General features: G+C 39.0%; 1 protein-coding gene across 1 annotated transcript; it reads left to right on the top strand.

The window, feature by feature from the left end:
• The first annotated feature begins 509 nt into the window (after positions 1-509).
• TADA1 (transcriptional adaptor 1) lies at positions 510-27,268 on the top strand. Its single transcript, XM_087726730.1, has 8 exons — positions 510-658; positions 8,410-8,501; positions 8,924-8,989; positions 17,314-17,411; positions 21,371-21,580; positions 22,865-23,016; positions 24,246-24,408; positions 25,610-27,268. Exons 1-8 carry the CDS (start codon positions 585-587, stop codon positions 25,760-25,762), a joined length of 1,008 nt encoding a protein of 335 aa, XP_087582856.1. The 5' UTR covers positions 510-584; the 3' UTR covers positions 25,763-27,268.
• Positions 27,269-27,710: the final 442 nt, after the last annotated feature.

Raw genomic sequence — 27,710 nt, 5'->3', positions numbered from 1 at the left:
GTATTTAGGACTGCAATTAAAATCGCTGTTAATTTAAACTTGTTTTGAACTAAACTCCCTTTCGGCCCACCAATAAACGAAGCATGAAAGGGACTAGCGCCTTGGAGAAGGGGGAGGTGGGACGGCACGGCTTCCCACTTCCTTAAAGGAAATCTTGAATGAATTGCAAGCGTTGAGATGGACGAAGCAACGTGAAGCCGCTTGTTAGAAAGTCTTCTTTGCGAACACCATCCTTGGATTTAAGTCCCATTATTCTCTCTGCTCTTAAAAAAGATCGCGTGAGCAAAGTTTATGGCTGCAGTCCGATTGGTAAAGATGCTGAAGTGGCTTCTGGAATGAAGTGTTTTGTTTTTTTTCCAAGTTAGCATCTAATGGGATCTGGTGAATAGTTTATTCACACGATCTCATTTAAACTCGTTTTAGAGTCCTTCTGAAATCAGAGATCCAGTTACAATTGCCGCACGGCCGGGAGTTGTGAAACAAAGAATCAAATGAAAGGTGTCGAGAATTGCTATTGAGGTTGACGCGGCGCCTGGCGGGCAGTAAAATGAGAGCGGGCGGGTGCGTGCTGCCAAGCGCTTGCCATGGCGACTTACGTGAGTGAGCTGGAGGTGGCCAAGAAAAACCTGAGCGAAGCTTTGGGCGAAAATGTGAAGCAGTAAGTGACCATCCGGCGCCTTTCTCCTCATCCCCACTCCCCGTCGTTTCTTCATTAAGCCGTTGGCCGTGTTTTTGCAGCAGAGGCCTAGTTGGCATCGATCTCGATTTTCTCTTGCACCGGGTGTTTTTTAAGCTGGAGCGCCCAATCCGCATTATACTCCCCGTATAAAAACCCACTGTCCTTTCTGAATAATATGTTCATAATAATATTTAATAATAATCATATTTTTTCCTCAAGAACCGAATAGGCGGGGCTTATTTCAAACCTGCTTAGCATTACAAATAGGCCTCCCACCCCACCCGCCTCCCTGAAATGTTGATTAGGGAGGATGAAAGATCCTGCTGCTCACTGATAGAAACTAATCATTAAGGGACAGCAATCCAACTTTTTAGGCTTTCAGTTATTTCAAGACATCACAATCACAATTTTAAGTGGGGTTTGTGTAGCCACTTTCAAGCGGCTCCACAAAGTCTCAAAGGTGATTTTGTGCACCTTGGAGACTGATGCACAATCAATTTAAAAATCATAAATCCAATGTGTGTAGAATCACTGCCTAAAAATACTGCACCCTATTCACAGAAATACCTTAACCCAGTGTTTCTCAACCTTGGCAACTTGAAGATGTCCGGACTTCAACTCCCAGAATTCCCCAGCCAGCGAATGCTGGCTGGGGAATTCTGGGAGTTGAAGTCCGGACATCTTCAAGTTGCCAAGGTTGAGAAACACTGCCTTAACCTAATTCTGTTAAGCAGCAATTCTATATACCCTGGAAGTAATTCAGCAGCTTATTTCTGAGTAGACATATGTCTCTTTAAAATGCCACAAGTTTCTAGTTTCCTGCAATAAATTGATGCAACTTGATTTTTAGATGTCAGGCCCAAATAAACCCCCATGGTTTAGTGTATATACAAAAATAAGCCAGCTCGTGACCCGTCAAAACCACGCTCGACTAAGCCGCGCCCGATTAAACCGCGTCACTGACGTCATCAACAGGGCAACAATAGCCAGCGCGGAGAAAGAAGGGCGCTTTAAATAGCGCTTTGAAAGCAAGCCGATTCAACTTAAGGTAAGGGTTAGCTTTAGGGTTAGCTTTAGGGTTAGGTTGAGGGTTAGGATAAGGGTTAGGTTTAGGGTTAGGTTAAGGGTTAGGGTTAGGTTTAGGGTTAGGTTAAGGGTTAGGGTTAGGGTTAGGTTAAGGGTTAGGATTAGGTTTAGGGTTAGGTTAAGGGTTAGGTTTAGGGTTAGGTTTAGGATTAGGTTTAGGGGGGTTAGGTTTGGTTTAGGGGTTAATTTTAGGTTTAGCGTTTACAGCGTGCTTCTGTCTCCGTGCTGTTGTCGCCCTATTGATGACATCAGCTACGCGGTTTAGTCGAGCGTGGTTTAGTCGAACGCGGTTTTGTGGTGGAATGAAGCCAGCTATTTATAGTAGGCCAATATTAATCCTTCGCTTTTTAAAACATTTTTTTCTTAATATGTAATTTAAATTAAATATTGGAAATACATGGAGAACCCTATAGAATCAAATATTTGGGTTTTGTATGTGTGCCTTTGAGTTAGTGTTAACTCCTGGAGGCTGCCCAGACTAGCCCCTGCAATTTCTGGGTAAGTTTTCAGAAATGTTTTTCATTGCCTCCTTCCTAGGGCTGAGAGGAGTGACTAGTCTAAGGTCACTAGCGGGAGTGGATTTCAACCGGTTCACGGCGGTCCCCGCGAACCGGTTGGTCGGCGAAACCGGAAGTAAGTAACTTCCGGGAACGGCGAAGGGCCCACCCGCCCGCCCGCGCTCCTTACCGGTCTTTGAAGGCTTCTGCGCTTCCACGCAGGCGCATGGCACATACAGTGCCTGTGCAATTCTCCGCGAGCAGCTGGATGGCACATACAGTGCCTGTGCAATTCTCCGCGAGCAGCTGGATGGCACATACAGCGCCTGTGTGATTCTCCGCGAACAGCTGGAGCATCACGCAGGCGCTAAGTCGCATGCATGAACTGCGCGCGTGCACGAGGGCGCCGCCGGCCCCATTCCAACTGAACCGGTTGGAATGGGATAAGCAACCCACCACTGGTCACTAGCTAACTTTATGACTAAGGTAGAATTTAGAACTTAGAATTTAAAATGTATTTTAATAAATCTACAGGTTTCAAAGAGTTTATACTTCAATTGCTTTATAATCCACTTTAGGTAGAATTTAGAATTTAGACCTCCCAGTTTCTAGCCTAGTGCCTTAACCACCACACCAAACTAACTAGAAAGAATGTACAGGAATTAAAATGTTGCCTTAATTTCATCTATCACTGTTTAGCGATATTAATTCCCTGAATGAATGAATTGGCTTATTTATTATGTCCTACATAATATATCCTTTTTTTCACCAGTATAATAGTGTAAAAACTGTACCAGAGGTACAATTGAGACAAAATGAGACAAAAATAATATATATTAATTAAAATATATATTTATGTAATAATATATATATATATTATTTATGTATTTATCAAAGGCCACAATGGGAATACAACTCTGAGCCATCCTCCTTGTTTGCCCACAACCAGTATTGTGGAAATGGGCACTTGGAAAACTAGTGTGGGGTAAGTGGATAGAAAATCAGGGCTTTTATATATCAACCTTCGGAAGTGATAGAATTCCTAGCTTCAGAAAAGGAGAAAGAGATCCAAAAGCTACATAGCAGTCATAGGTGCTTGGGAAGATTCTAAAGTGGATTATAAAGCAATTGAAGTATAAACTCTTCGAAACCTGTAGATTTATCGAAATACATTTTAAAAGGTTATCTCATATCTTAATTCAGTTATTTCCTTGGTAGATTGTGAGTATACTATGTGTGTAATGCAGCGGTGGGTTGCAGGTAGTATGCCCCAGTACGGGCGTACCAGAGCCTGCCTGGAGCACCCGGTACCATTCCAGTACAGTGTTCCGGAGGGCCCACCCATCTGCCCGTGCTCCTTACCTGTCATTGAAGTTTTCGGCGCTTCCACGCACAGCGTCGCTAGATGGTAAAACGTATGCGTGCGTTGCACGCGTTCATGTGGAGGATGCCGGGGCCCCTTGCAACCATACCAGTTGCAACGGGATCTGGAACCCACCACTAGTGTAATGCAGGGGTAGTCCTAAAGTTATGACCACTTGTTCAGTGACTATTCAAAATAACAAAACCACTGACGGTGGGGGATTTAAGACCAGTCTGCAAAGTTGTGCTTGTAGCATCCTTGCAGTCATATGATTGCAATCCAGATATTCAGTGCCTGACTTGTGATTATTACATCACAATGAGCTCAATCATTGCTTCCCACAAGCAAAGTCAATGGCAGGCAATGTTCCCTCTAATTTTTTTTCAGTGTGAGCGGGAAAGTATAGTGTTTGAGTTGCACAGTTTCATGCCTGAGCACCTAAGAGAGCAACAGTTTGAACTGCTGTCATGTCTGCTGGACATTTGCGCAACATTCCAAGCGTCAAGCGCCGATTGCGAGCGAGGTTTCAGCCTGATGAATGCCAGGCATGAAAATGTGCTACTCAAACACTATACTTTTCCACTCACCCTGAAAAAAAAGGCTCTCTGCTCAACTTTTAGATTGTTAGACTGGCTAGAGAGAGACATGGCACCAACAGCCGGGGTCCTGGCATTTTGCAGGCAACCTGTCCTCTCACATTCTTTGGAATGCAACCCATCACATTTGAATTCGATTTTGCCAATTATCCTATTAAAAGATAATCCTATTATTCTAAAATACGACTAACTCAATATTAAAAACTGTAAATATTTAATGCTGATAAATAATAGCAGTAATTGTTATTTAGTATGAGTAAAATCAGTATTGATATATCAATATAATATCTATCAAAATTGACAATAAACACTAAAATAACAATACAAATATATAATGTGAAATATAAATGTAATAAATATAATATATAAATGCAACATAAATGTAATAAAATAATTTATCATGAAACTCTCCCCCTTTAAAGTAGTAAGATCAATTAAATAGTCTAGCAAGTTTGGACTATATGCTATATGTTATGTTACTTAACAAGATATATACCTCAGAATCAGATACAACATCCACATCATTTCCAACTGAATCGATAAAACCATATGCCATGCCAAAACTATTTTAAATAAAGATATGAAATTAATCAAGTATTGCATTTATTTTTCAAAATGAATGTACTATTTTTTTGTTATTTAAGTTTGTACCCCATCTTTTCATCTCCAAGGTATTCAAAGCAGCTAAAAGGTTTTTTTAAAAAAAATTGAAATCTACTTAAAAACTGGTGTTAACATCACCATAATCTAATTCAAAAAGCCTGGCTAAAAAGGGAATTATCCTTTTCTAAAACCAAAAAAGAAAGAACTGCTTGTATTCCGTAGTATTTAATCAATGCATAGCTTTCAAATGTAATCCAAATTATATATCTAAACAACATTATAAATCATTTAAATATCAGAAGATTCGAGCATTGTTTTTTCTGATCTCTTGGCAGAAAGGATGTGTACTGGCATTTTATGGAATTTAAAATGATTAAGTCCATGACACAAATTGCACAATAGGAAATCCAAGCCAGAATGCATTTAACTCATTGTATCACCAGGGACCAGAATTTAGCAGGCCCAGGGAAAAAAAAAGTAGGTAAGGCCACTTTATAGCTAAATTTGATACCATTAAAAATTAAATAGGATTAAAATCTGTGGTTTATAATTTACCCAGTTGTGCAATGTCGCCCGCCCCACTCCTTTTGCCGGCAGCAGCCCGCTGCACCAAGGGGGCATGTAAGAGGGAGGGGAAAAACAGGAGGAGATACGAGTCGGGGAAGCAGGTCGAAAGCCGCCGCACAGAGGGGGCGGCGGTGGAAAGGCAGCCAACCAGCCCGCCACCGCCGGCCACTGCCAGCCCCGCTGCTCTTCCCGCCCCTTTCCCAGCCCCACAGTCCAGCGGTCGCAGCAGAAGCAGTCCGGGGTCTCCGCTGCCGCTCCCCGCATTTTCTGGACGGGGTCTCGCAGGAAGGAATCCCCTCTCCAAGGGATCCCCCAAACATGGACTTGAAGAGCCGTGCTCTTCAAAACAAGTCTGGGGAGGTCCTTTGCAGGCGGCTAGTTGTAGCCGCCTGCAAAGGACTTCCCCACGTTTGCTTTACAGAAATCTCTGCGCAGCAGATAGAAACTGCTGCGCGGGGTTTTCTTGCCACGTGCGTGGCCGCGCACCTTAGAGGGAACAGTGATGGCAGGAAGTCAAAGGTTATCCCGGCTCTTGCTTCTTTTTCACCTGCCTATGCTGTGGACCCATGACACTGGACCCATGGAACCGAACATCTGTGCATCTGCTCATGCTCAAAGCCCCTGTCCATGGCACACCCATGCAGCTGCTGGCCTGCTTGCCTGTGACTCCTGCCTCTTCCTGCTTAATGACCTAAATGGTACTTAGATTACAACAGAAACTGGGACTCTAGGATTGCTGTTGCTAAATGATGCAGTCACATGACATCATGTTTTACGACCACCTTGCTTAGCAACAGAGGTTGTGGACCCAGTTGCTGAATACCCTGAAATTAACTGTCTCAGTTTGAACACAGTATTTAATAAAAAAAATGAGCATGCTAGTTTAATGTAGGCTGGACTACATGACAATATAATGGCTATATAACTGGCTCAGAAATCATACACCGTGCATTCTCATCAAATAGATTTGAGGTATCAGGTAATATGCTGTACATTCAATCCTAAATTCTATATACTTCAACATTTTTAATGATTTGGTGGTGGATAGTGAGGGGAGGTGTAGATGGGTAGAATGCTTATTAGATTTGCAATTAACATAAAATGGGATTAAATACTTGAATTTAAAACTGATTAAAATTGTAATATAGCTGCAAAAAAGGTAAATTAAACTTTAGGCTGATTCATAGAATATAATTTTTAACTTATAGTTCTACTTATGTTACAGCCATTTGCTGTACACTCCCCAGAGACACTATGAAATCTTTCTTTTGGGGATATTAATTTGTTGTTTCCCATCTCTGCTTTGTAAAGAATGTTTCATCTTGGTAACTTAATTGCCAGTGTATCACTGTATTATTTTGCTGTTTTCATGCCTATTCAGTATTTTAGTGATATATCACAATACAATTAACTATTACTTTAAATATATAATTTTTAAATTTTATAAGAGTAAAGCTGTATTAATATATAGTGATTAAAAAAAGAGTTGGAACATTTGCTGTGAGATTCCTGATTTTTAACTATTTTATCAAAAACAGGAGTGAAGAATCTATGTAGACAAAGGAGAAAACAGTATTAGATAGTTATTGCCAGCCGGCATGGAAATACTTGATGGGCAACTAGGTAGTCTTTTAACAATTTTTTGAAAGGCTGGTTTGCATTACAAACCTTAACTGGCTTAATTATCTTATTTTGCTTTTTTTATTTTTTATTAAAGGTTGTAAAAAAGGCAAGGTTTACAAAATACAAAAAAAGAAATAGAACTCATTACATGTTTACAACGCAAATGGCAAAAATTCATACATATATATACATAGTTCATCTCACTGGCTTAATTATCATAATCACTACCCTCTTCAGTGAAAAAATGGACTGTCACTGGAGGACAGTTTAAACTAATATTTGGAGCAAAAAATTTAGATAGAGGAAAAAGAAGTTCCCTATTACAGAATGAGGAATTCTGATCTTCAAAACTGCCAGCTTATGGATGTCTTCACATTGGATGGCCTCCCTTTTAACTTTCCCTTTCACCTCTGCTTTTTAAATCCTGTTTGACAGAGTGCAGAGGGTTTATAAACACAAAACAAAATCCATCTTCTTCCTATTTTTTCTTACTAGTTCTACAGTTGCTTGATAAACTTTATGATTTGCCTCACCTGTTTGTCTTTTCCAATAAACTCATTCTTATCCTGAACTAATAGTTCAGTTAAAGTTAAAAGCAACCTGTTGCTTTTAGGGCCAATGACAGGTAAAACAAATACAAATATGATCTTCCACATTGTGAATATCAGGCTTGGTCTCATTCATTTTACAATGAATATACACAGAATACTTTTCTCTATAACCTCTAGAAATATAGAGCTGAGATTCTGAAAAATTCCAAGTTGTGCAGGCTCAGTTAATACCCGACTTTTGCCTTGAAATAGGCAACAAGAGATTTACTGCCAAGGTTAAAAGCAGAAAGAACATAATCTGCATTTTGCCCCAGTGAAAAAAGCCTTTTTGTGAAGTAAACTCCAATAACTGGAATAAGTTGAGTGATAGTACTTTGTGTACTTAAGATAGGTGGGGCAAACGGCACTCTACAAATTACCTTTATACCGTCTTCTCTGGCTAAGATTTTATAGTCCTCTCTGGCTAACTGAAAGTAGGAAACAGATAAAAAGTATAGTGTGGGCCCTAACGTAAATGTATCACTATAAAAAATTCCCAATAGCTCTAAACCTAACTTTACAATATTTAATGTGGCCCCAGACATATTGTTCCTTAGCCCTCCCTATACTCTTGGCCATCAAAAGGTTACCCATCCCTGTCTTGGGACTGGATGAACTATAAGAGACAGACACAACCTCAAATCTATTGGTTGAGGTTGAGATTCTGCTCATTGAATATTGTTTTTGCAATTATACGAATTCTGTAAAACTATGATACTCTCTCATAAAGCAACAAGAGAGGAAAAAGGTAACTTTTAAAAGGGTAAATCCATTATTGATAATTCACTATTGATATCTTGTACAGGTACTGGGCTAATTTGAAACTATGGTTTAAGCAAAAGATCAGCAAAGAAGAGTTTGATTTGGAAGCTCGGAGGCTGCTCACTCAAGACAATGGTATGAAAATAAATTCTGAATTGCTCACCTAGTTTTCTGAATTCTTCAGTTTCAAATGTTTAGGGGTTAAGTATAATGCTTTGAAATGTATTGTATCTCAATTGTATTTAGTTACTAAAAAGTGCACTGTGGGAACAATGAGATCATTTTTTACTCCTTGAAGAGTTTATCATGCCTGATAATACTTAATACATAGTACATAATACAATAATTTACCATAGTAAAACTTACCCTTGAAGAATTTTTAGAAGATAAAAGCTGAAAATGCTAAGTTGCTGAATTAGGAGTCTTGTATTTAGTTTTGGACTTGAAAAATGCTATTATATCTTCGGTGTAAATTTCTGAAGTTAATGCAAATATATGTTTCCTAATAAAAATAATTGTCATAACCGTAATGCAAGCCATGTCTTTTATTTTGGCAGTTCATTTTCACAATGACTTCTTGCTAGCTATTCTTACGCGATGCCAAATCTTGGTTTCTGCACCAGGTAAGTCAGTGAAAAAGTCTCCTTTGCATATGGATTGAGAGATCTGTAGTGTGTGTAACTTATGGTAGTTCCACTGTTCATTTCATGCTGCATTGGGGCAAATTTTAAGAAGTTCACCTGTATCATTTAAAGATATTTAGCTTTATACTTGAGAGACCGCCTCCTGCCAATTACCTCCTCGCGACCCATTAGATCGCATAGATTGGGCCTCCTCCGAGTTCCATCTGCCAGTCAGTGTCGACTGGCAACTACGCGGAGGAGAGCCTTTTCAGTAGCAGCTCCGACCCTTTGGAACGATCTCTCCGTGGAGATTCGTACCCTCACCACCCTCCAGACCTTCCGCACAGCCGTCAAGACCTGGCTATCCCGTCAGGCCTGGGGTTAAAGATTATAATCCATCCCCACCCGAATGCTGAATGTTGCTTTATTCTTTTTAATTATGTATTGTCCTATATGTCATTATATGTTTCCCCTTCCTACATGAGTTGTAAGCCGCCCTGAGTCCCCTCAGGGAAAAGGGCGGCCTATAAATAAACTTAAATGAAATGAAAATGAAATGAAATACTGCTTTTTCACTTTTCAGAAACTGGTCAGGGTAAGTGTAGTTGTTTTTCCACATTTTGGATTTTAAGATGGAAATAGAAACAAACAATGTTAAATCCATGTACCCATCATTATCCTAAAACAGAAATTTCCGTGGCACGACATAACCACGAACGTCAAAAGCGTGCCGACAACACCGCGGCACTAAAACCGCGATGTCAAAAGCGTGCCCACAACAGCGCGCCCACAACAGCGCGCCGACAGAAGCGCGATTTAACTTAAGGTAAGGTTTAGGGTTAGGTTTAGGGTTAGGTTTAGGGTTAGGTTTAGGGTTAGGTTTAGGGTTATTTTTAGAGTTATGTTACAGCACGCTTCTGTCGGCGCGCTGTTGTCGGCGTGCTGTTGTCGCGCGGTTTTGACGGTGCGGTTTTGTCACCGCGCTTTAGTCACACGCGCTTTAGTCTACCGCGGTTTTGTGGTGGAACCGAAATTTCAGGCTATTTTTTTCAGGTTTGGCTTGGCTCAGGGTGAGAATACAAGTAGTTTCCATTCTAGATATCTCCTACTCTGATTTCCAGTTTCAGTTCCCCAAAATATAAAGATGGGCCATAAAAATCTGGTTGTCGCTTTTAGTAACATGAGCATGTCATAGAAAGCCTTTTGTAGCCTATGAAAAAACTTGAGTTGCAGCCTCCGATTCTTCCCAGTTTTGTTATTTCTATAGTAAGAGTATAGACCTTGTGAGCACAATTACTTAGGAGCACTACACATGACACATGAGTTGCAATGACTATCTTTAAATTACTGGCTTAAACTTATGTTAAAGCAAAAGGACTCAACTTGAACAAGGATTGAAGCCATAGAGGCGCAGTGGTTAAATGCAGCACTGCAGGCTACTGCTAGATCAGCAGGTCAGCGGTTCAAATCTCACCGGCTCAGGGTTGACTCAGCCTTCCATCCTTCCGAGGTGGGTAAAATGAGGACCCAGATTGTTGGGGGCGATATGCTGACTCTCTGTAAACCGCTTAGAGAGGCCTGAAAGGCCTATGAAGCGGTATATAAGTCTACTGCTATTGCTATTGCTATTCATGAGTCCTGCTTGATACGGTGAATAGGCTGATTAGTAAGTTTGACAAGGTGTCTTGTTTCCTTGGATCTCTCAAAAACAAAGTGAAAAGCTGAATAAACATATAGAAACATAATAGCATTATAATAGTCATGTGAAAAAGTACATTCCATTGAAATCTTTGACTTTTTCAACATTTCAACATACAGCTTTTTGAGTATATAGTTGTTGAATTTCAATTCCCTCTTTGAGGAAGATAGGTTGTTTAGAAATGTGAAATTTCAATGGACTACATGTTTGTACTTAGTTGTGTTTACATGTGGAAAAAAGTATTTATACCCCTACATTTATCATTATTTCAAATATCTGAAATTAGAATCAGGTCAGGTCAAAGGATTAGAACATGGTTAAAGAAGATCTGGGAGATACCTGTTTTATTGACACCTCAGACACTTAGTTTGATTTGCTCTTTGTTTTTGGAGGGTGTGGTATCACCATGCCTAAATTGAAAAGAGCTCTTTGAAGTCTTCGGAATCTGGGAGGAGGTTTAAAAAGATTGCCAAAAATTAGTCACCAATCATTCCACTGTCAAGAAAATCAATTACAAGTGGAAAAGATTTCAAACAAGCGCCAACTTACCCAGGCAAAAAGAAGTCTCTAAGAACTCCAGAATTTCATCACAAGATCTACAGGTAGTTCTCTTTACTATTGATGTGAAAGTTCATGAGTTTACCATTGGAAAGAAGTGGTGTAAATTAGTCCTACGTGGAGGTGGTGGGTGTAGCAGGAACAAACCTTTACTGTCCAGAAAGAATATCAGGACAAGTATAAATCTAGTATAGATCTAGACAAAGGCCAGACTTCTGGAACAACAATGAGGAGTTATTTACCAGTAATTTCTGAAGACATGTTTGGCAAAAACCAAAGATCAGAAAAACCTGTTAACAATATGATGGTGGAAATATTATGGTTTGAGGCTGCTTTGCTTCATCATGGTCCTGGCAATTCATTATCAAAGTATATGTTACAAATTTCTTCATTGTACCAAAGGGCATTGGAAGATAATGTAAAACTTTCTGCTAGAAGGTCGAAGTTCAATGGAATCTTGCAACATGACGTTGACCTTGCCAAAGGAGACAAAACAAGTTATTAGAACCAAGGGTGTACTTCTTTTTTCTGCAGAGGAAAGTAGAATATCTGATTATTTTTGTTGAATAAATAATTGAAAGTCAACTTTCATACTTTCTGATCAGTTACATGCTGCTTGAATAAAGATAAAATACACATATGTCCACATGTTAAATAGAAACCAACTCTACATGGGGTGACCGTACTTGTTCACATGACTATATGGTTCCACCACAAAACCGCGGTAGAATAAAGCGCGCTCGACGAAGGCGCGTACGTGACGTCATCACAGCGCGACGAAAACATCGCGCTGTGAGCGGTAAATTTAAAATTAAAGCGAAAACCTTACCCTAACCCCCCCAAACCTAACCCTAAACCTAACCCTAAACCTAACCCTTAACCTAACCCTTAACCTAACGCTAAACCTAACGCTAACCCTTAACCTAACCCTAAACCTAAACCTAAACCTAACCCTTACCTTTATGTGAATCGGCTTGCTTTAATTTTATTTTAATTTTAATTTTATTTATTTTTAATTTTTTTCATCGCGCTGCTGATGACGTCACGTACGCGCTTTAATCGGGCGCGCTTTAGTCTACCGCAGTTTTGACGGGTCACGGACTATATACAGTATAAGCTCCCACTTAAACGTAGGTGGTCTTGAGGCCTCTAGCATAAAACCAACACTATTTTTTTAAAGTCACAAGGCTCTAATACGAAAATGTAGAAAAAAGGAAGCTGTACTTGCATAGTTTCTACATAATAGCACTATCAACCTTGAAATTGCTTTGTCAGCTACTTTTGTAACTGATACACCCATTTTAGCTCTAGGTGGAAGGTAACCGTGGAATACCATACCAAATTGATATTGCCCAACCCATGCTACACCTTCTTTAGTACACAAAGAAGCTTCTGGATTAGGATATTGTATCTCTCTTATCACAGGCAGGTATAACCGAAGGTCAGAAATTTCCATGTTGAATTTTGAGATGATGTGATTCCCATAGAAAGATTTTCAATGTGGTGCTAAGGATACAGATAATGTTCATATAATTACAATGTATTCATCTTAGTGTCTGGTAAAGTGAACAAATGTTATACATATCCACAAGAACCTCAAAGCAGTGCATTTAGGAGCAGGAAAAGCTGTTCTGAAGACTTGTTTGGAAAGAAAATTGGCAATACAGCGTCCACAGAACAAAACTTAATTTTCCAGTTAATCTAGATTTTTTTTTTGGAATGTTTATGTCCTCTTAGAGTAAAATCCTTCTCAAGATGACCTCTAGTAACCCGTTTAAATATAAATAACAGCTAAAATAATAGACAATAGATTTTAAAAATCAACAACAGATAAAAATTAGCAATAATCCTACAACATAAGTGCTGTAATGAGAACCAGTTTTGAAGCATAACAAAATAAAGAAAACAATGTATCCAGGTTACTATTTAGGGTTCACCGACAAAACCGCAAAGCCCTTATCCGCACCGACATAAGTGCGGAGGGCAAATCCGCGCCTTCCGAAGCACTCAGCACCCTAAACCTAACCCTAAACCTAACCCTAAACCTAACCCTAACCTTAACCTAACCCTAAACCAAACCCCTAAACCTAATCCTAACCCTTACCTTAATTTAAATCGGCTTTCTGCCGCCGCGCTGTTTTAAAGCGCCCTTCTGTCGCCGCGGTGATGACGTCGCGGTGATGACGTCACGGCTTTAGCGACGTGGTTTTGTCACCGCTATTTTGACGAGCATGGTTTTGTCGGGCCACGCTATTCAGAACCAACATAAGAAAATGTGGTTTTGAGGAACCCAAAGTACAGTGTGTAGCTAGATTAATAAAAATAATGTTGTGAATAATATCTTACTTTACATGTCTGAAGGCATCATAAAATAGTTATCAGGTAAGTTCAAATGCTTCATTTTAACCTTGTCTTATAAGGAAGGACAATGAAGAATATTCATATTCCTAAAGAATATTATATTATGTATGATCTGATAGGAACTATGTAACTGGGAGTAATTTTATGGATAACCTGAAATGTAGTAATTCTAAAGAAATTGGGTGAGTTAGCTACACCAGTCACAGTGACTGCATATGGATTTGTATCATCCCACCCACTATAGTCCAAATGTCAGATGAATCCCAGATCCCAAAGTTGCTTGTTTCTAGTCTAAGAGAGGATTCAGAACTGTATAATTATTCAGAGCTAATTTGCTGTATTGATAAAAAAACATTGGGAACGGATCAGAAGGACCTAGATTCAAATCCATTCTCAGACAAAGGGAGCTCACTATGGCCCAGTCACCCTCTTTCATCCCAATCTACCTCACAGGGTTGATGAGAAGAAAAATTTAAAAAAGGAATGTTTTGTATATTGTCTTGATATCAAGAGGGAAAGGCCGGATATAAATCATGAATCATAAAAATCTGAGAAGCTTTTTATAAATGAATGAAAATATTTTAAAGCAGAATAACTGAATGTTATATTTAATTTCATTAAAAATACTAAAAGGAGGGACCAATAGTATTCACGTACTGAGTTTGATTTTAAAGAGTTGACCATATGAATCTTTTGCTTTCCTATAATAATCTGCTGTTCAAAACACTGACTTGTATTATTCTAATATTTTTATTTGTATTATGTTCATTTATTATCTTAAAACTAATAAGATATTTCTAAAACTTGGGATTATTTCTCATGTAATGGAGAATTACGTATGTAGTATCAGAAGACTGGAGATAGCAGTAATTCCGAAATAAAAATGCTACTCATGTGTTACTCCTTTATTGTTAGCCTTTACTGTTCACCTTTGGTGAAAAGGCATGTAACATAAATTTTCTACCTCTGCCACACCTCTAAATGTGTGGTTCCTTTCAGGGAATGCTAAATATCAAACATTGTGTCGTGAATGACTAAATTAGATAGAAATGGATCATCTGGAATAAAGAAACAGTTGCTGTATGGGATTTCCGGTTAACTCCAATGGGATACTATTGTTACTTGTATAACAATTTCTGAGATATCTCGCTAGAATAAGAATTAAAGATGCTTGAAGAAGTAAAGATTTCTCTACTTATACTAGCCACCTGATCATGAATGTTACCCCTTGGCAGTGTGCAGTTTTTGTACCAGTATAGTTCATAATCGACAGCTCACTAGAAATCCAATATGAAAACTTGATACAACCTATAAAGAATAGGCTAAGTACAAACAGATAGTATACTTCATCTTATTTATGTGTGTCTGTGGGACCCACAAAGAAATCGATGCATTTTTTTCACAACTAAAAATTAAGCTATTGGATCTGAGAGAGTGAATATGGTTTTGGGGTCTGAGTAGCACTATTTTGCCCTAGAAGTACAGATGAAGTGCTTGTTTATGGCTCAGCTGTATTCATCTGGAATAAATGATGTTTTTATGGAGCCAAATTATAATATTTTTCATTAGATAGTGGAAGAGAAAACAGTGTTGTGGTTAAATACCTGCTTTGCACATCAAACTTCCCCATTGCTACCCCCCCCCCCTACCCTCCAAACTCTGGCATCTTGAGACCTTCTGCCTCCATCAATAAAAATGGCAATCTCCAGTGTAAATATTTGAAGGCTGTTTAGTATGAGTCTGTTGCAATTCACAGGATCTTATTGAGATTTTCAGTGATGTTGCTGCTATCTTTTCAAGTTTATGACTGCAATCATGGACTATAAAATTTATTTAAGCAAATTAGACAAATACTTCTGGACCGTGCAAGATACTTTGCTGTCCTTTCATAGCTTATTTTAAATATCTGTTCTAATACTCTCTCTATACAGATTGTTGCCTTTGCCATGATGAAGGCTATTTCAATGTTTGTGGACTCACTGACTCACTGAATTAGCAAATAGGGAGTATACTGTTACGTAAAATAATGATTGCCAATTTCCCAATTGCTCAATTAGGAAACATAATCTCATGACTATGCTTTCTTTCCTTAGCCTTCTGATTTTAAATTAACCTCATTATGATATTTCTAGAGACTAAAATGCTGATGGAAGGGCATTTAATTTTCCCAAGGGTAACAAATACAGAATATTTGTGGTAACATTAGCAAAGAAATGCTAATAAATTCTAAAGCTGAATCGGTAGACTTACTCGAATACTCACTGGCCTAATAATTGTGCACACGGTGAACAATATTTCAGTGGTGTCATCCCATAGATTTATATAAAGTTGTTTGCAATTTTATTGATTCTTTTGGAATTCTTTCTTTCATTTTAGCCACGTGAAAGTAATGTGGTGTTGGCTCAAACTTGGCCCACTCATTGCTTTGCCCTAATTTTTTTATCACTGGGAAAGGACCAATTTGTAATGTCTTTTCTTATCTAGGAAGCACTGCAGCCCCAAAGAAGGCAAATTATAAGCCTATTCTGGACTTTCAACCAAATGTGTATTTTTTTTCTTTTATATTCCACTTCTATGATTTTTATAAATAACTCAAGGTGATGAACATATACTACTTCCTACTCTGATTTCCCCCAAAACAACAATCCTGTGGGATAAGATGGGTGCAGTGAATGTGACTGGTCTGACATCATCCAGTTGGCTTTCATAGCTAGGCTAGACTAGGTTTCTAACTGTCGTGTGCTTTAACCACTAGTGCAGAGTAATTGCTTAAAGTACATTATCAGCAGAATTACATTGAAAGAGGAAGGCGGATGGTTTTTAATTACAGTGATTATTTTGCAAGTTTTCCGCTAGATAATCTGAATCTGCTCTTCTGTGTAATTTTACATATCAATAATTCTCTTAGTGCATTTAATTAATTGTTAGTTAGCTAAATTGTTTTATATCCTGCTTTTTTGTTCAGGAGATCAAAGTGGCATATATAGTTCAAGGCAGCCATCAACATCCCTGTAAGTAGGCTGGGCAGAGACAGTGATTGACTGAGGATGAACTAGAATTCGGCTCTCCTCAGTGGATAAAATCAAGAAAAGCTGTTTTATAATTGCTATTTTGTTTGTAGGCATTATAATCAGTTACTAATCTCCCTAATAAAAATGATGTGATATATTTTAAAAGCTTACTGAAGAATGCAGTCTAAAATACATGCAGTCTAAAATGACTGTAGTTCGGAAATCATGTTAAATACAGTTTAAAATGTCATTGTTGAGTCATCTGGAATGAAAATGAGAAAATCTATCAGTAAGTAGGATAAGATAAGAAATAGGTAGATGATGATTAAGGCAGATGGCCTGCTAAATGGAAACAGCTAAAATATACTTAAATTGGGGAGGGCACAATTTAGCAATAGCAATAGCAATAGCAGTTAGACTTATATACCGCTTCATAGGGCTTTCAGCCCTCTCTAAGCGGTTTACAGAGTCAGCATATCGCCCCCACAGTCTGGGTCCTCATTTCACCCACCTCGGAAGGATGGAAGGCTGAGTCAACCTTGAGCCGGTGAGATTAGAACCGCTGAACTGCAGATAACAGTCAGCTGAAGTGGCCTGCAGTAATGCACCCTAACCACTGCGCCACCTCGGCTTTAACGTAATTTGCTAACATACTAATTATAAAACTTTTGTGTTTTTCTATTTCTTATTTTCAGAAGGTGCTGGCTCTCTGCCTTGGACAGGAGGTTCTGCACCAAAGCCTGGAAAGCCGAAAGGGAAGAAAAAGTTTTCTTCGGTTCGGCAGAAGTTTGATGTAAGTTTTTCTTAAGAGAATTGGAAACACACAGCAATTGCATTTCAAAGTCCTTGGTACCCCACCAGAATACCTGGTATACCCAGAAGTATTCATTACACTTTGCAATTTTCCCCCTTCGCCAGTAAAGAGTAGAGTATGGGAAAGCATGGGTAATTCAGTATACTGTTTCTAATTTGGGCAACAGGCACAAACGCAGTGTTGCCCTAAGTCAATGATGGCTAACCTTTTTTGGCTCGCGTGCCAAAAGCGGGGGGAGCGCAGGGGGATCGTGCGCGGGCGTGCCACACCCATAATGCTACATGCGCTCCCCCTCCCCTGCTTTTGCTACGCTTTTTTCGCCTTCCCCAGGCTCCTGAGACTTTCTAGGAGCCTGGGGAGGGCGAACCCCCCCCCCAAGCCTTCCGGAGGCTTCCAGAGCTTCCTGAAGCCTCCAGAGCGTGAAAAACCGGCCCTACGGACAAACTGGAAGTTCAGGAATGGATTTCCGGTTTGCTCGTAGGGCTGTTTTTTGCCCTCTGGAGCCTTCAAGGAAGCCTCCTCAATGCTTCTGAAGGCTCCGGAGGGGGAAGAACCTCCCTAAGGACAAACCAGACTTCCAGTTTGTCCATAGGGCCATTTTTCACCCTCTGGAGCCTTCAGAAGCTTTCAGGGGGCTTCCCTGAAGGCTCAAGAGGGCAATAAATGGCCCTATGAGCAAACCGGAAGTGACGGCTTTGGAGGGCGAAAAACGGCTTTTTGAGCAAACTAGAAATCCGTTCCTTAATTTCCGGTTTGCCTGTAGGGCCGGTTTTTCGCGCTCCAGAGCTTCAGGAGCTTTTCCTGAAGGCTCTGGAGGGCAAAAAATGGCGTAAAAAGAAAGCCGAAGTCAGCTGGCCAGTGTGCACATGCGCGCTGGAGCTGACAGGGCAACACCTTGCGTGCCCTAACAAATGGCTCTGCGGGCCACCTGTGGCACACATGCCGAAGGTTCGCCATCACGGCCCTAGGTACCATTGACAGCTTCTTTCCCATTGAGATAAAATAGGAAGAAGGAGGGAGACAGAGGCTTTCCTTTTGAATCTCCCCCAGAACAGCAGCTGCCAGTAGAGAAGGAAAGGAAGGAATCTAAGCATACACATGTACACCCACCTTCCCAAGTAAATTCTTGCAAGGCACGAGAAGGAATCAAATCAATAGATACTTCAGGGTTGTTAAAGGTACCATTACAGGATGTAAGTTGTTCCAAGTAAAGCTGCCTTTTGCAATGGACTCTTAGTGATTTTGTCAATGCCAATAGTATTCAGCAAGTGGTGCTCCAGATATTTTAGGATTGCACCCAAGGTTCCTACTACTGTTGATACTATCTTTGCTTTTTTTTACTAGTCATTCTTCTAGTTGCAGATTTGTGTAGTTTGTGATTTTCTCCACCCTTCCTCTTCGCTGTCTCCAGATACTGCAACGTCCACTATCCAGACCTTTTTGTTTTTTTGATTAACAATTGTTAACTCTGGGGTATTATGTTGCCGGTTTAAATTTTAAAATCCCAGAATACTTCTCTATTTTCTATAACTATTTTGTGCTCCCAATAGTTGCTGTTTGCAGGCAAATGGTATTTCTTGCAGATACTCTAACGCCGGGGTAGTCAACCTTTTTATACCTACCGCCCACTTTTGTATCTCTGTTAGTAGTAAAATTTTCTAACCGCCCACCGGTTCCACAGTAATGGTGATTTACAAAGTAGGGAAGTAACTTTACTTTATAAAATTTATAAAGCAGAGTTACAGCAAACCCCTACCGCCCACCATGAAACCTGGAACGCCCACTAGTGGGCGGTAGGGACCAGGTTGACTAACAGTGCTAAGGTATCATTGTTACTAGTTTGCTGTGCTATTTGCAATCAGTCTATGCAATCTTTTGGCAGCATCTGATAACTTTTATTAGCATTTTATGCCCCAAAGGCCCAAATACATACATACATACATACATACATACATACATACATACATACATACATACATACACACACACACACACACACACACACACACACACACACACACACACACGTGTATAAAATATTTCAGTTTTTCTAGTTAAATGGGTAGGGAAAAAGAATTGGGCACTAAAATAACATTCATAGTGATTTTATTTGTTTGTTTGTAATTTATCTGCCACCCATTTTATCAGAGATAACTTTGATTTAGATTATTTTTGCTGTCTATCAATAGTTATAAAATACCTTTTTTAAAGCTTCCTCTTAACATAATTTCAAATACACGTTCAATAATATTTTAAAAGCTTTAGGAGTTACTTAAGCATTATATATAAGGAAGAAAACACATTTTCAAACCCAGTTTACATTAAAATTTTCTTTCAAATTACATATATCGGACTGATAAAAATCCAGCCTAATCCCAATTAACTCATTAAGTTTAAGTCACTCCTTCCAGCTTATCTTCATAGAAGATATTTTTCTTCTCTGGAACATCTATCAAGTAATTATAAACTTTTCTCTAGGATTTCTCAACTTTATTAGTATACATGAAGAAAAAATCTCAAACTTACCCTCTTAAAAGTTGCAGATTTTCTTGGAACTCTTCTATCAATTATGTTGGAAGGTTTATATTTAAACCATCATAATAAAGATTGGTGTCAGGTTTATATTCCAAAATTGCAATTGAGTGCTTTGTATTGTCAGCGTTTTTTGAAATTACTCAGTAGTTTGGTAATTTTCTACACATAATTGCATCTCTGAAGCAATTTGAGTAGTTTTTATAACTACTATATCCTTAGAACATAGTCAATCTATAAACTGATAAGGTTTATTAAAGATTTTTTTCAAACACCTGATAACTTGCTGAAGTCTATTCTCCATCTTCTTAGCTCCCTCTTCTGGTCAAAGAGTAGGTTTTTTTTAAGTCACTTAAGAATTCTTGCCAATCAAAATTCATAAAAATCAGAGGGTTTTAGTCACCCATAACAAAGCAGGCCAAACTACAAACTACTTAAAAATAGTAAAATAAATGCCACAACTTTTTCCATCATTTTTTTAAAGAAAGATACTTAATGCTTCCTTATTTTAGCTTGCCTTCAGTAGCCGCCTTTCTTGTCGTTTAACAAGAAAGAAGTCGCCAAAATAGCTCAGATCTTCAAAAAGGAATAACAAACTGCGAGTGAAGAAAACCTTTTTTTAGCTTAAGAAAGATAATACTTCCTAAAAGTGATTAAGAAATGAAAGGCATAGCTTGTCTGTTTGAAAAGTAAGTTCCAAAATGGCTGCTTTTTCAACAACAAAATAATTGCAGCTGCTCACAGGCTCACTCTGAAGCACAGCTTCTGTCGGAGCAGTGGTGTGTTCAAAAAATGTTCGAACCTACTCTGTGGGTGTGGCCTCCTTTGTGGGAGTGGCTTGCCGGCCATGTGACCTGGTGGGAGTGGCTTGCCGGCCATGTTTTTTCTTTCTCTCTCTCTCTCTCTTTCCTTCCTTTTGTCTCTCTGTCCCTTTTTCCTTTTTTTCTTTCTCACTTTCTTTTTTTCTTTATTTTTTTCTTCCTTTCTTTTTCTCTGTGTGAGTCTGTGTGTGTGTGTGTGTGTGTGTGTGTTTCAGTGGTAGGTTTCAAATTTTTTTGGAACCTCTTCTGTAGGTGTGGCCTGCTTTCTGGGTCCACTGGTGGAACCTCTTCTAACCGGTTCAGTAGATTTGACGAACCGGTTCTACCGAACTGGTGCGAACTGGTAGGAACCCACCTCTGTGTCGGAGGATCTTGTGGGGTGATTCTGAAATTCTCCCTAACCCAGGAGATTCATGTAAACTAAAGGAAAGCCGGTTCCTCCTGTTAGTAAGTTGAAAAAGTGACATTCCAAAGGGAGCCCTCCTTGGCCATCTTCACTGGAAGTCACGACATTTTGACTGTAAATGTTGTTGTCTAAATAATGGAACCTTTTTGTGTTTTGTGTTTTGTTTTTGTTTTTTACAGCACCGATTCCAACCCCAGAATCCCTTGTCTGGAGCACAGCAGTTTGTGGCGAAAGATCCCCAAGAAGATGATGACTTGAAGCTTTGTTCACATACAATGATGCTTCCCACTTGGGGCCAGCTCGAGGGAAGGATGATTGTCACTGCTTTTGAGCACGGCTTGGATAATGTCACGGAAGAAGCAGTTACAGTTGTTGTTTATGCTGTAGAGGTGAGATTACACAGAAGGGCAAGTTTAGTCATGAACACCCAGATACATTGTGTATGATGTCAAGTTCGGCATTGATTATCTGCCTTTGTAAAAATAGGAGCAAAAAGGATATCCATATTACAAGGAAACAGACCTATGAAAACTATTTTGTCTGCTTATTAATATTAATTTGGGGAATTGTTTTTCCACATATGGCCAAGATTGAATACTTGTAAGCAAAGTATATGTAAGCAAAGTAAGATTGTGCTATTTAAGGAACAAAAAGTGTGGGCTAACGTAAGTTTGATTTGCCTGTCTGTTTTCTTGGGAAATTTTATTTTTGCTTTTAAAGAAAGCGTTTCTTTTTAACACGTCATACTTTATTTGAGGTTTAACTGAGTGATCAATATTATAAATGGATAAAGTTTTGTCCCCTATGGCTCCCTTCTTTTCTGTTTTCTCTTATAACAAGAATGTGTAGAATCCAGAAAAATGTTATGTGATGATGCCATCATCTGTATTGCTCCCCTGTCTTTTCTATTGATATGTGAAATGAACAGTTTGAAGGGGCCCATCTAATGTCTTCATCAACATTAATAATTATGGAAAATTTCCTCAAGGATTTTTTGAAATGACACCTGGAGGCTAAGAAGGAGATGTCAGACTGTGTTGCTGGTTTAGCACCTCTTGATGTTCAGACCGGAACCTTGATGTCATCTCTCTTCCTTTATTCTTGAAAGAGACAAATAGGAATAAAGAGATGTGGCCATTCTCAATTCTCACTTGTTTCTGGTTGCAGGAGTTAGTAATTCTGACGCTTAGAATTTCTAGCAACGTACTCTTGCTCAATTATCTTCTCAATGTAGGCTTCCCATAAATGAATAAAATCTGCAAAAACACAGGTTTTGTCTATGTTTTTTTGTCTGCAGAATACAAACAAATTTAATTCACAAATATTATTTGTATATTTAGTTCTTTGCAACATCTTTCTTTAACTCCTCGCATGCAGACGATAGAATCATCTTTTTGAGTCAACTTGAGTACCTCATTGACTATAGTTGGGCTTTATAGATCCAAGGGAACAAGATGGGTGTCCAGAGGTTAAATGAGAGCAAGCCATAAACCAAATGACAGATTTGACAATGGAGATAGGGGATAGGTAAGGATTCCAGAATAGATTGATGGCCAGAAGCAAGGGGGAATCCAGGCAGTGGCCTTTATGTTGCAATCTTCATAATAAAAGCATTGGATACTTCAGGTTTTGGGTTTTTTGCAAGCAATAAACAGACATTTGTTTCTCTGTAGAAGCATCTTAAAGATATCCTTACCTCTGTAATATCAAGAAGAAAGGCTTACCGTGTGAGGGACGGTCACTTCAAATATGCCTTTGGAAGCAATGTCAATCCACAGCCGTATCTGAAGAATAGTGTCATTGCTTACAATAACTTAACTGAGTGGTAAGGATTTGCATGATACTAATGCAGCATAAGAGAGAATGTGAGAATATGAAACTTAACTTTTTAACAGAAGTATCCTAATCATCAGAGAATATATATAATGTTACAGTTGCTCTTTGTTTTTGGATTTGTAAAACTTTTGTTATACATTTGTGATCTTGGGACAAAGTATTATCACACTTTACATATCATAAAGAGCCATGGAGGCACAGTGGTTAGAATGTAGTATTTCAGGATAACTGCCCACAGCCTGGAGTTGGAATCTCACCGGCTCAAGGTTGACTCGGCCTTCCATCCTTTCGAGGTTGGTAAAATGAGTACCCAAATTGTTGGGGGCAATATATTGATGTTGTAAACTGCTTAGAGAGTGTTGTAAAACACTATGGAGCGCTATCCAACTGTAACTATTGTCTTTGAATAATATAATCATGGAGAAAAGCTATGTTTCTCCTGAGTTCAGTATTATATTTCCTACATTTTAATTTTTGTATTGTTTATTTTAGATAATTTGGTATTGTGCATGGATAAAGAACCACAACATGGGTTATATCTAACCTTCATACCATTTTGGTAATTGTATTAGTTTTATTTGGATGTTAGCTCTCAGAAATCTCTGGAGCTAAGTAAACTATAAATAATAGCAAACAAATAAATCAATAAATATTTTCATAGTATGCATAATATTTGCTTTAGGTTTTGTTGAAAAATGCTACTATTAAATGCTGATCAAAAGTTTCATTTTTATCCAAATGCAGGCTAATGTTATACAACATTATTCAGATCAGAAGTTGCACATGACTGTCAAGTGGCCTGGTGGGGCCTATGTGCCAACTGAGCAGGGGTGGGTTGCTGTCGGCGTTACTGCTGGTTTGCAACGTTCGTGCGCCAGATGCGCACTGTGCGTGTTTGCGCTGTTCAGTGTAAATTGCTACGTGCGCATGCGCAGAATGATTTACAGTGAATTGCTCATGCACAGTCACTAAAATTCAAAATGGCGGTGCCCAAGCGGCAGCGAGGGAACCGTCTCGGGGGCGTGTCAGGCTTGGATCGCTGCCGGTTCTGTGACCCAGGCCTGAATTCCACTACTGGTTCGGCTGAACCGGCAGCAATCCACCTCTGCACCTGACACTTCTGGTATTCAGGTTAGAATCTAAGCCAGCAGTGAACTCTTCTTTTTCCCCTAATAGGATGCCAAATTCATTTTTCTCCAATTTGTGTCTTTTTCCTAGTCCTCCTACCTGCTTGGCTCCCCCACCTGGTCAAAACCTTGCTTCCCATCTACCACCTGACGATGCAGAGCAACAAGCAGCCCTCCTTTTGGCCTGTTCTGGGGACACCTCACCAGCAACCCTGCCCCCAGTGAACATGTATGATCTCTTTGAGGCATTACAGGTAACTTTCACAAATTACATATTTTAATTTCAATTGCTGTTCTCCTGATAGAGATGTTGTTTCACAAAGAACTTACTACCAAGTAATGGGGGGAAAGGAAAGAATACCCAGAAAGAAAATACATCGCTTGCTTTCTCTTTGTTCTTAAATGTGTAGGCTGCCACATCTTTTAGATTCATGGTGTCTTACAAGAACATGACACACCAAATTGTCTGGGTATTAACATAACTCTAATCTGAATAATAACATAATTGAATTCAAATTTGTAAATCACATTTAAAAAAACAGTTATAACTAATTAATTATATATACCGTGTTTCCACAAAAATAAGACAGGGTCTTATTTTCTTTTGACCCCCAAAATAAGTGCTTGGCCTTATTTTCAGGAAGTTCTTATTATTTTTGAGGTGCAGGAGGCAGCGAGCATGGTCACCTCATGGCTGCTGCTGTGTTGCAATATTTTTGGGAAGGGCTTATTTTCAGGGGAGGGCTTATTTTAGCCCATGCACTCAAAAGCCCGATTGGGCTTATTATCTGGGGAGTATCTATACACACACACACACACACACACACACACACACACACACACACACACACAAATAAATAAATAAAAATATAAGCTCCCACCCAATCAGCTCAACCCCCACTGGCAGTTAAAAGGAAGAAACAGCCGAGATCTCACATTGCTCCTGGAAGCACGAAGCCTGAAGATGACGAATGAGACTTCGTCGAAACGTCGCCAAGACACCTCCAATTTTACGCGGGAGAAAACCCGAATAACCAAAGACCTACATACTAACACCCGCGAAAACCTCAAAGAAAACACACACACACACACACACACACACACACATATATATATATTTTCATAGATTTTCACGGGTACAGGTATGCAGGTCTTGGCATATTCAGTCTTTTCCCGTATAAGATTCAGAGTATCTTGGCGACTTGCCATCTTCAGGCTGGTGCCTTCGGCTTTGTGCTTGTACGAGTAAAGCGTGATCGGAGCTGCCGTCTTTCTATAAATATTAGTGGGTGGGTGTGGATTGCTGGCTTTGTTGCTGTAAGCGGTTTGGTTGGCTATGTTGTAACATCTTGATTAGTTGATGGAGTACGTACACACACACACACACACACACACACACACAAATAAATATTAATTAATTTGTGGCCAGTAAGATTTTCACTTGTGTTCTTGCAGATCCACCGGGAAGTGGTCCCTGCCCATACTGTCTATGCCCTCAACATTGAAAGGATCATCCTGAAACTCTGGCATCCAAACCATGAAGAGCTTCAGCAAGACAAAATCCATCGGCAGAGGTTGGCTGCGAAGGAAGGCCTCCTAATGTGCTAAGACTGTTTCCAGTGCTGACTTTGGGCTGGACTAATATGTTTTTAATGTGCCAGTTGGCATTTTGACTTTAGAATCTCAGCATTTGCATTATTTTATGAGCACTTCCAGGTAGAAGTGTGAACATGTTTCCCATGGAAATATGACTCAAACTGAAGAGCATATAAGCCCTGATTGCTTAGAAGATCGACTACTTTGCTGGTAACTTTCAACAAACTGAATAGCATTAATTCTGAAAACCTTTCTGTTCCACTAGAAAATGGATATTGCAGCAAAAACCACATTTTTGTTTTCATTCTGTCCTTAATATGTCAGATGATGCTCTGTCAATCTGCAGCACAAAGATGTTCCTACAGTCACCAGATACTTAGGCCATCAAAGCTACTGTTCTGGGTTGTTTTTACAAACATACATTGTAAATATACTACACAAAACTTTGTTTTGTTGGTATTTCTTTTGTATAACTTGGGTTTATTACATATTGGAGAAGTTGGAGTTCATTAAAATAAACTTTATTGTAAGACAATTTTCATTATAAAAATATTTTTTCTTTATAAAAACAACAATATTTAAATCTGTGAAAAGACCTTGAAATACATAATTGTCATTCTGATGATCTTTTTAAGTATATTTTGCCTCTGGGAAAGTAAAAGAATAACCAAGTTGTTTGCTTAGTTATTCAACAGAATTCATAACTCTTTGAAGTGAAATCTCCTTCACCCTACATGTTTCACAGCAGAAATTGAGAATAGAGATTTTTAAAATTTGTGATTCTGCAGTAGTTTGCAATATATCTAAATGAGGTAAAGATTGCCAAACAGAATGGTGAAAAGTTGCTTACCCATAAACGATAGATCCACAAAACCCAGAACTAGTTGAAATTGTACCATAGGAAGCACATTTTTTGTTCTGCAGATCTAGAGGATGCCCAAGTGCAAAGAAAAATCCCCACTTATTTCTAACAAATAAATTATAGAAATAAATCAAAAAGGCTATTTGATTTTACAAAGCTGTGGCACAGTGAAGATCATAGCAGAACATTCATCTTCAATCTGTTGGTCATTTTCTTCAGTGAAAGTGGGAATAGGATTTTATTTTATTTTTACTCAGGGAGGAATTACTGCCATACAGAATAATTTGAATGTGTTCCATGTCAAAGAGGCTTAGAAGAGATACAAGGAAGATGACTTGTCCGTTTCAAAGGAAGAGAGCATAAATATATCTAACAAATAAACTTAATGGCCGGTTCATTCCTGTAATCATGATTCTTCATTACTCAGATGCTAAAAAGAACTCCCGGCACAGATTGTTCATCAAACCTCTCTTCAATCTGTGAAACGGAAGTATTCCATTTCAGGAGCAAAAGATCAGATTGCTCATAAAATACATCTTTCAAAACTCTGGTAAACAAGTTCATTTCCAAACAATTGCTGTTGATGTCAGTGGAAATGTGTTCTGAGGCCCAGTCCTGTATATATTTACTTTGAAATAAAAGTTTCATCTTTCTCAGCTTGTCTTAATCCAAAGTATACATTTACAATTGCAAAAGGATTTGAACTGGGCAGTTTGTGTCTTGCCTAAGTCCATTTGCCCGGATCAAATTCATGGCTAATAAAATTAATTACAAATGTAGAAATGCCCGGTTCAAATCCCATTTTAGCTATTAAATATCACAGTGACCTTAAGCTCTTGATCTTCCATATGCTACATGGAGATAAATAATGATTAATTTTTAAATAATTACAACCACTGGGGAGGCTGATGTCCATAAGATTTGATTAAAAAAGCCAAGATGGGGGAGGTGGGGCTTGACATCGCAACGACACGACATCTTGGGGCTCCAGGATTGCTGTCGATGTCTCTGTTCCTGGATGGTCCTTTTGGACCTAAACTGTTCTGAAGAAACAGTGATAGAGAAGAGCATGTCCTGCTGATCTCAGGGACATTGCAA

The sequence above is a fragment of the Thamnophis sirtalis genome, unplaced genomic scaffold (assembly GCF_051295495.1).
Source record: "Thamnophis sirtalis isolate CommonGarterSnake01/CBP01778 unplaced genomic scaffold, rThaSir2_p1.2 scaffold_12, whole genome shotgun sequence".
NCBI lineage: Eukaryota > Metazoa > Chordata > Lepidosauria > Squamata > Natricidae > Thamnophis > Thamnophis sirtalis.
This window is presented reverse-complemented; position numbering and strand designations above follow the sequence as displayed.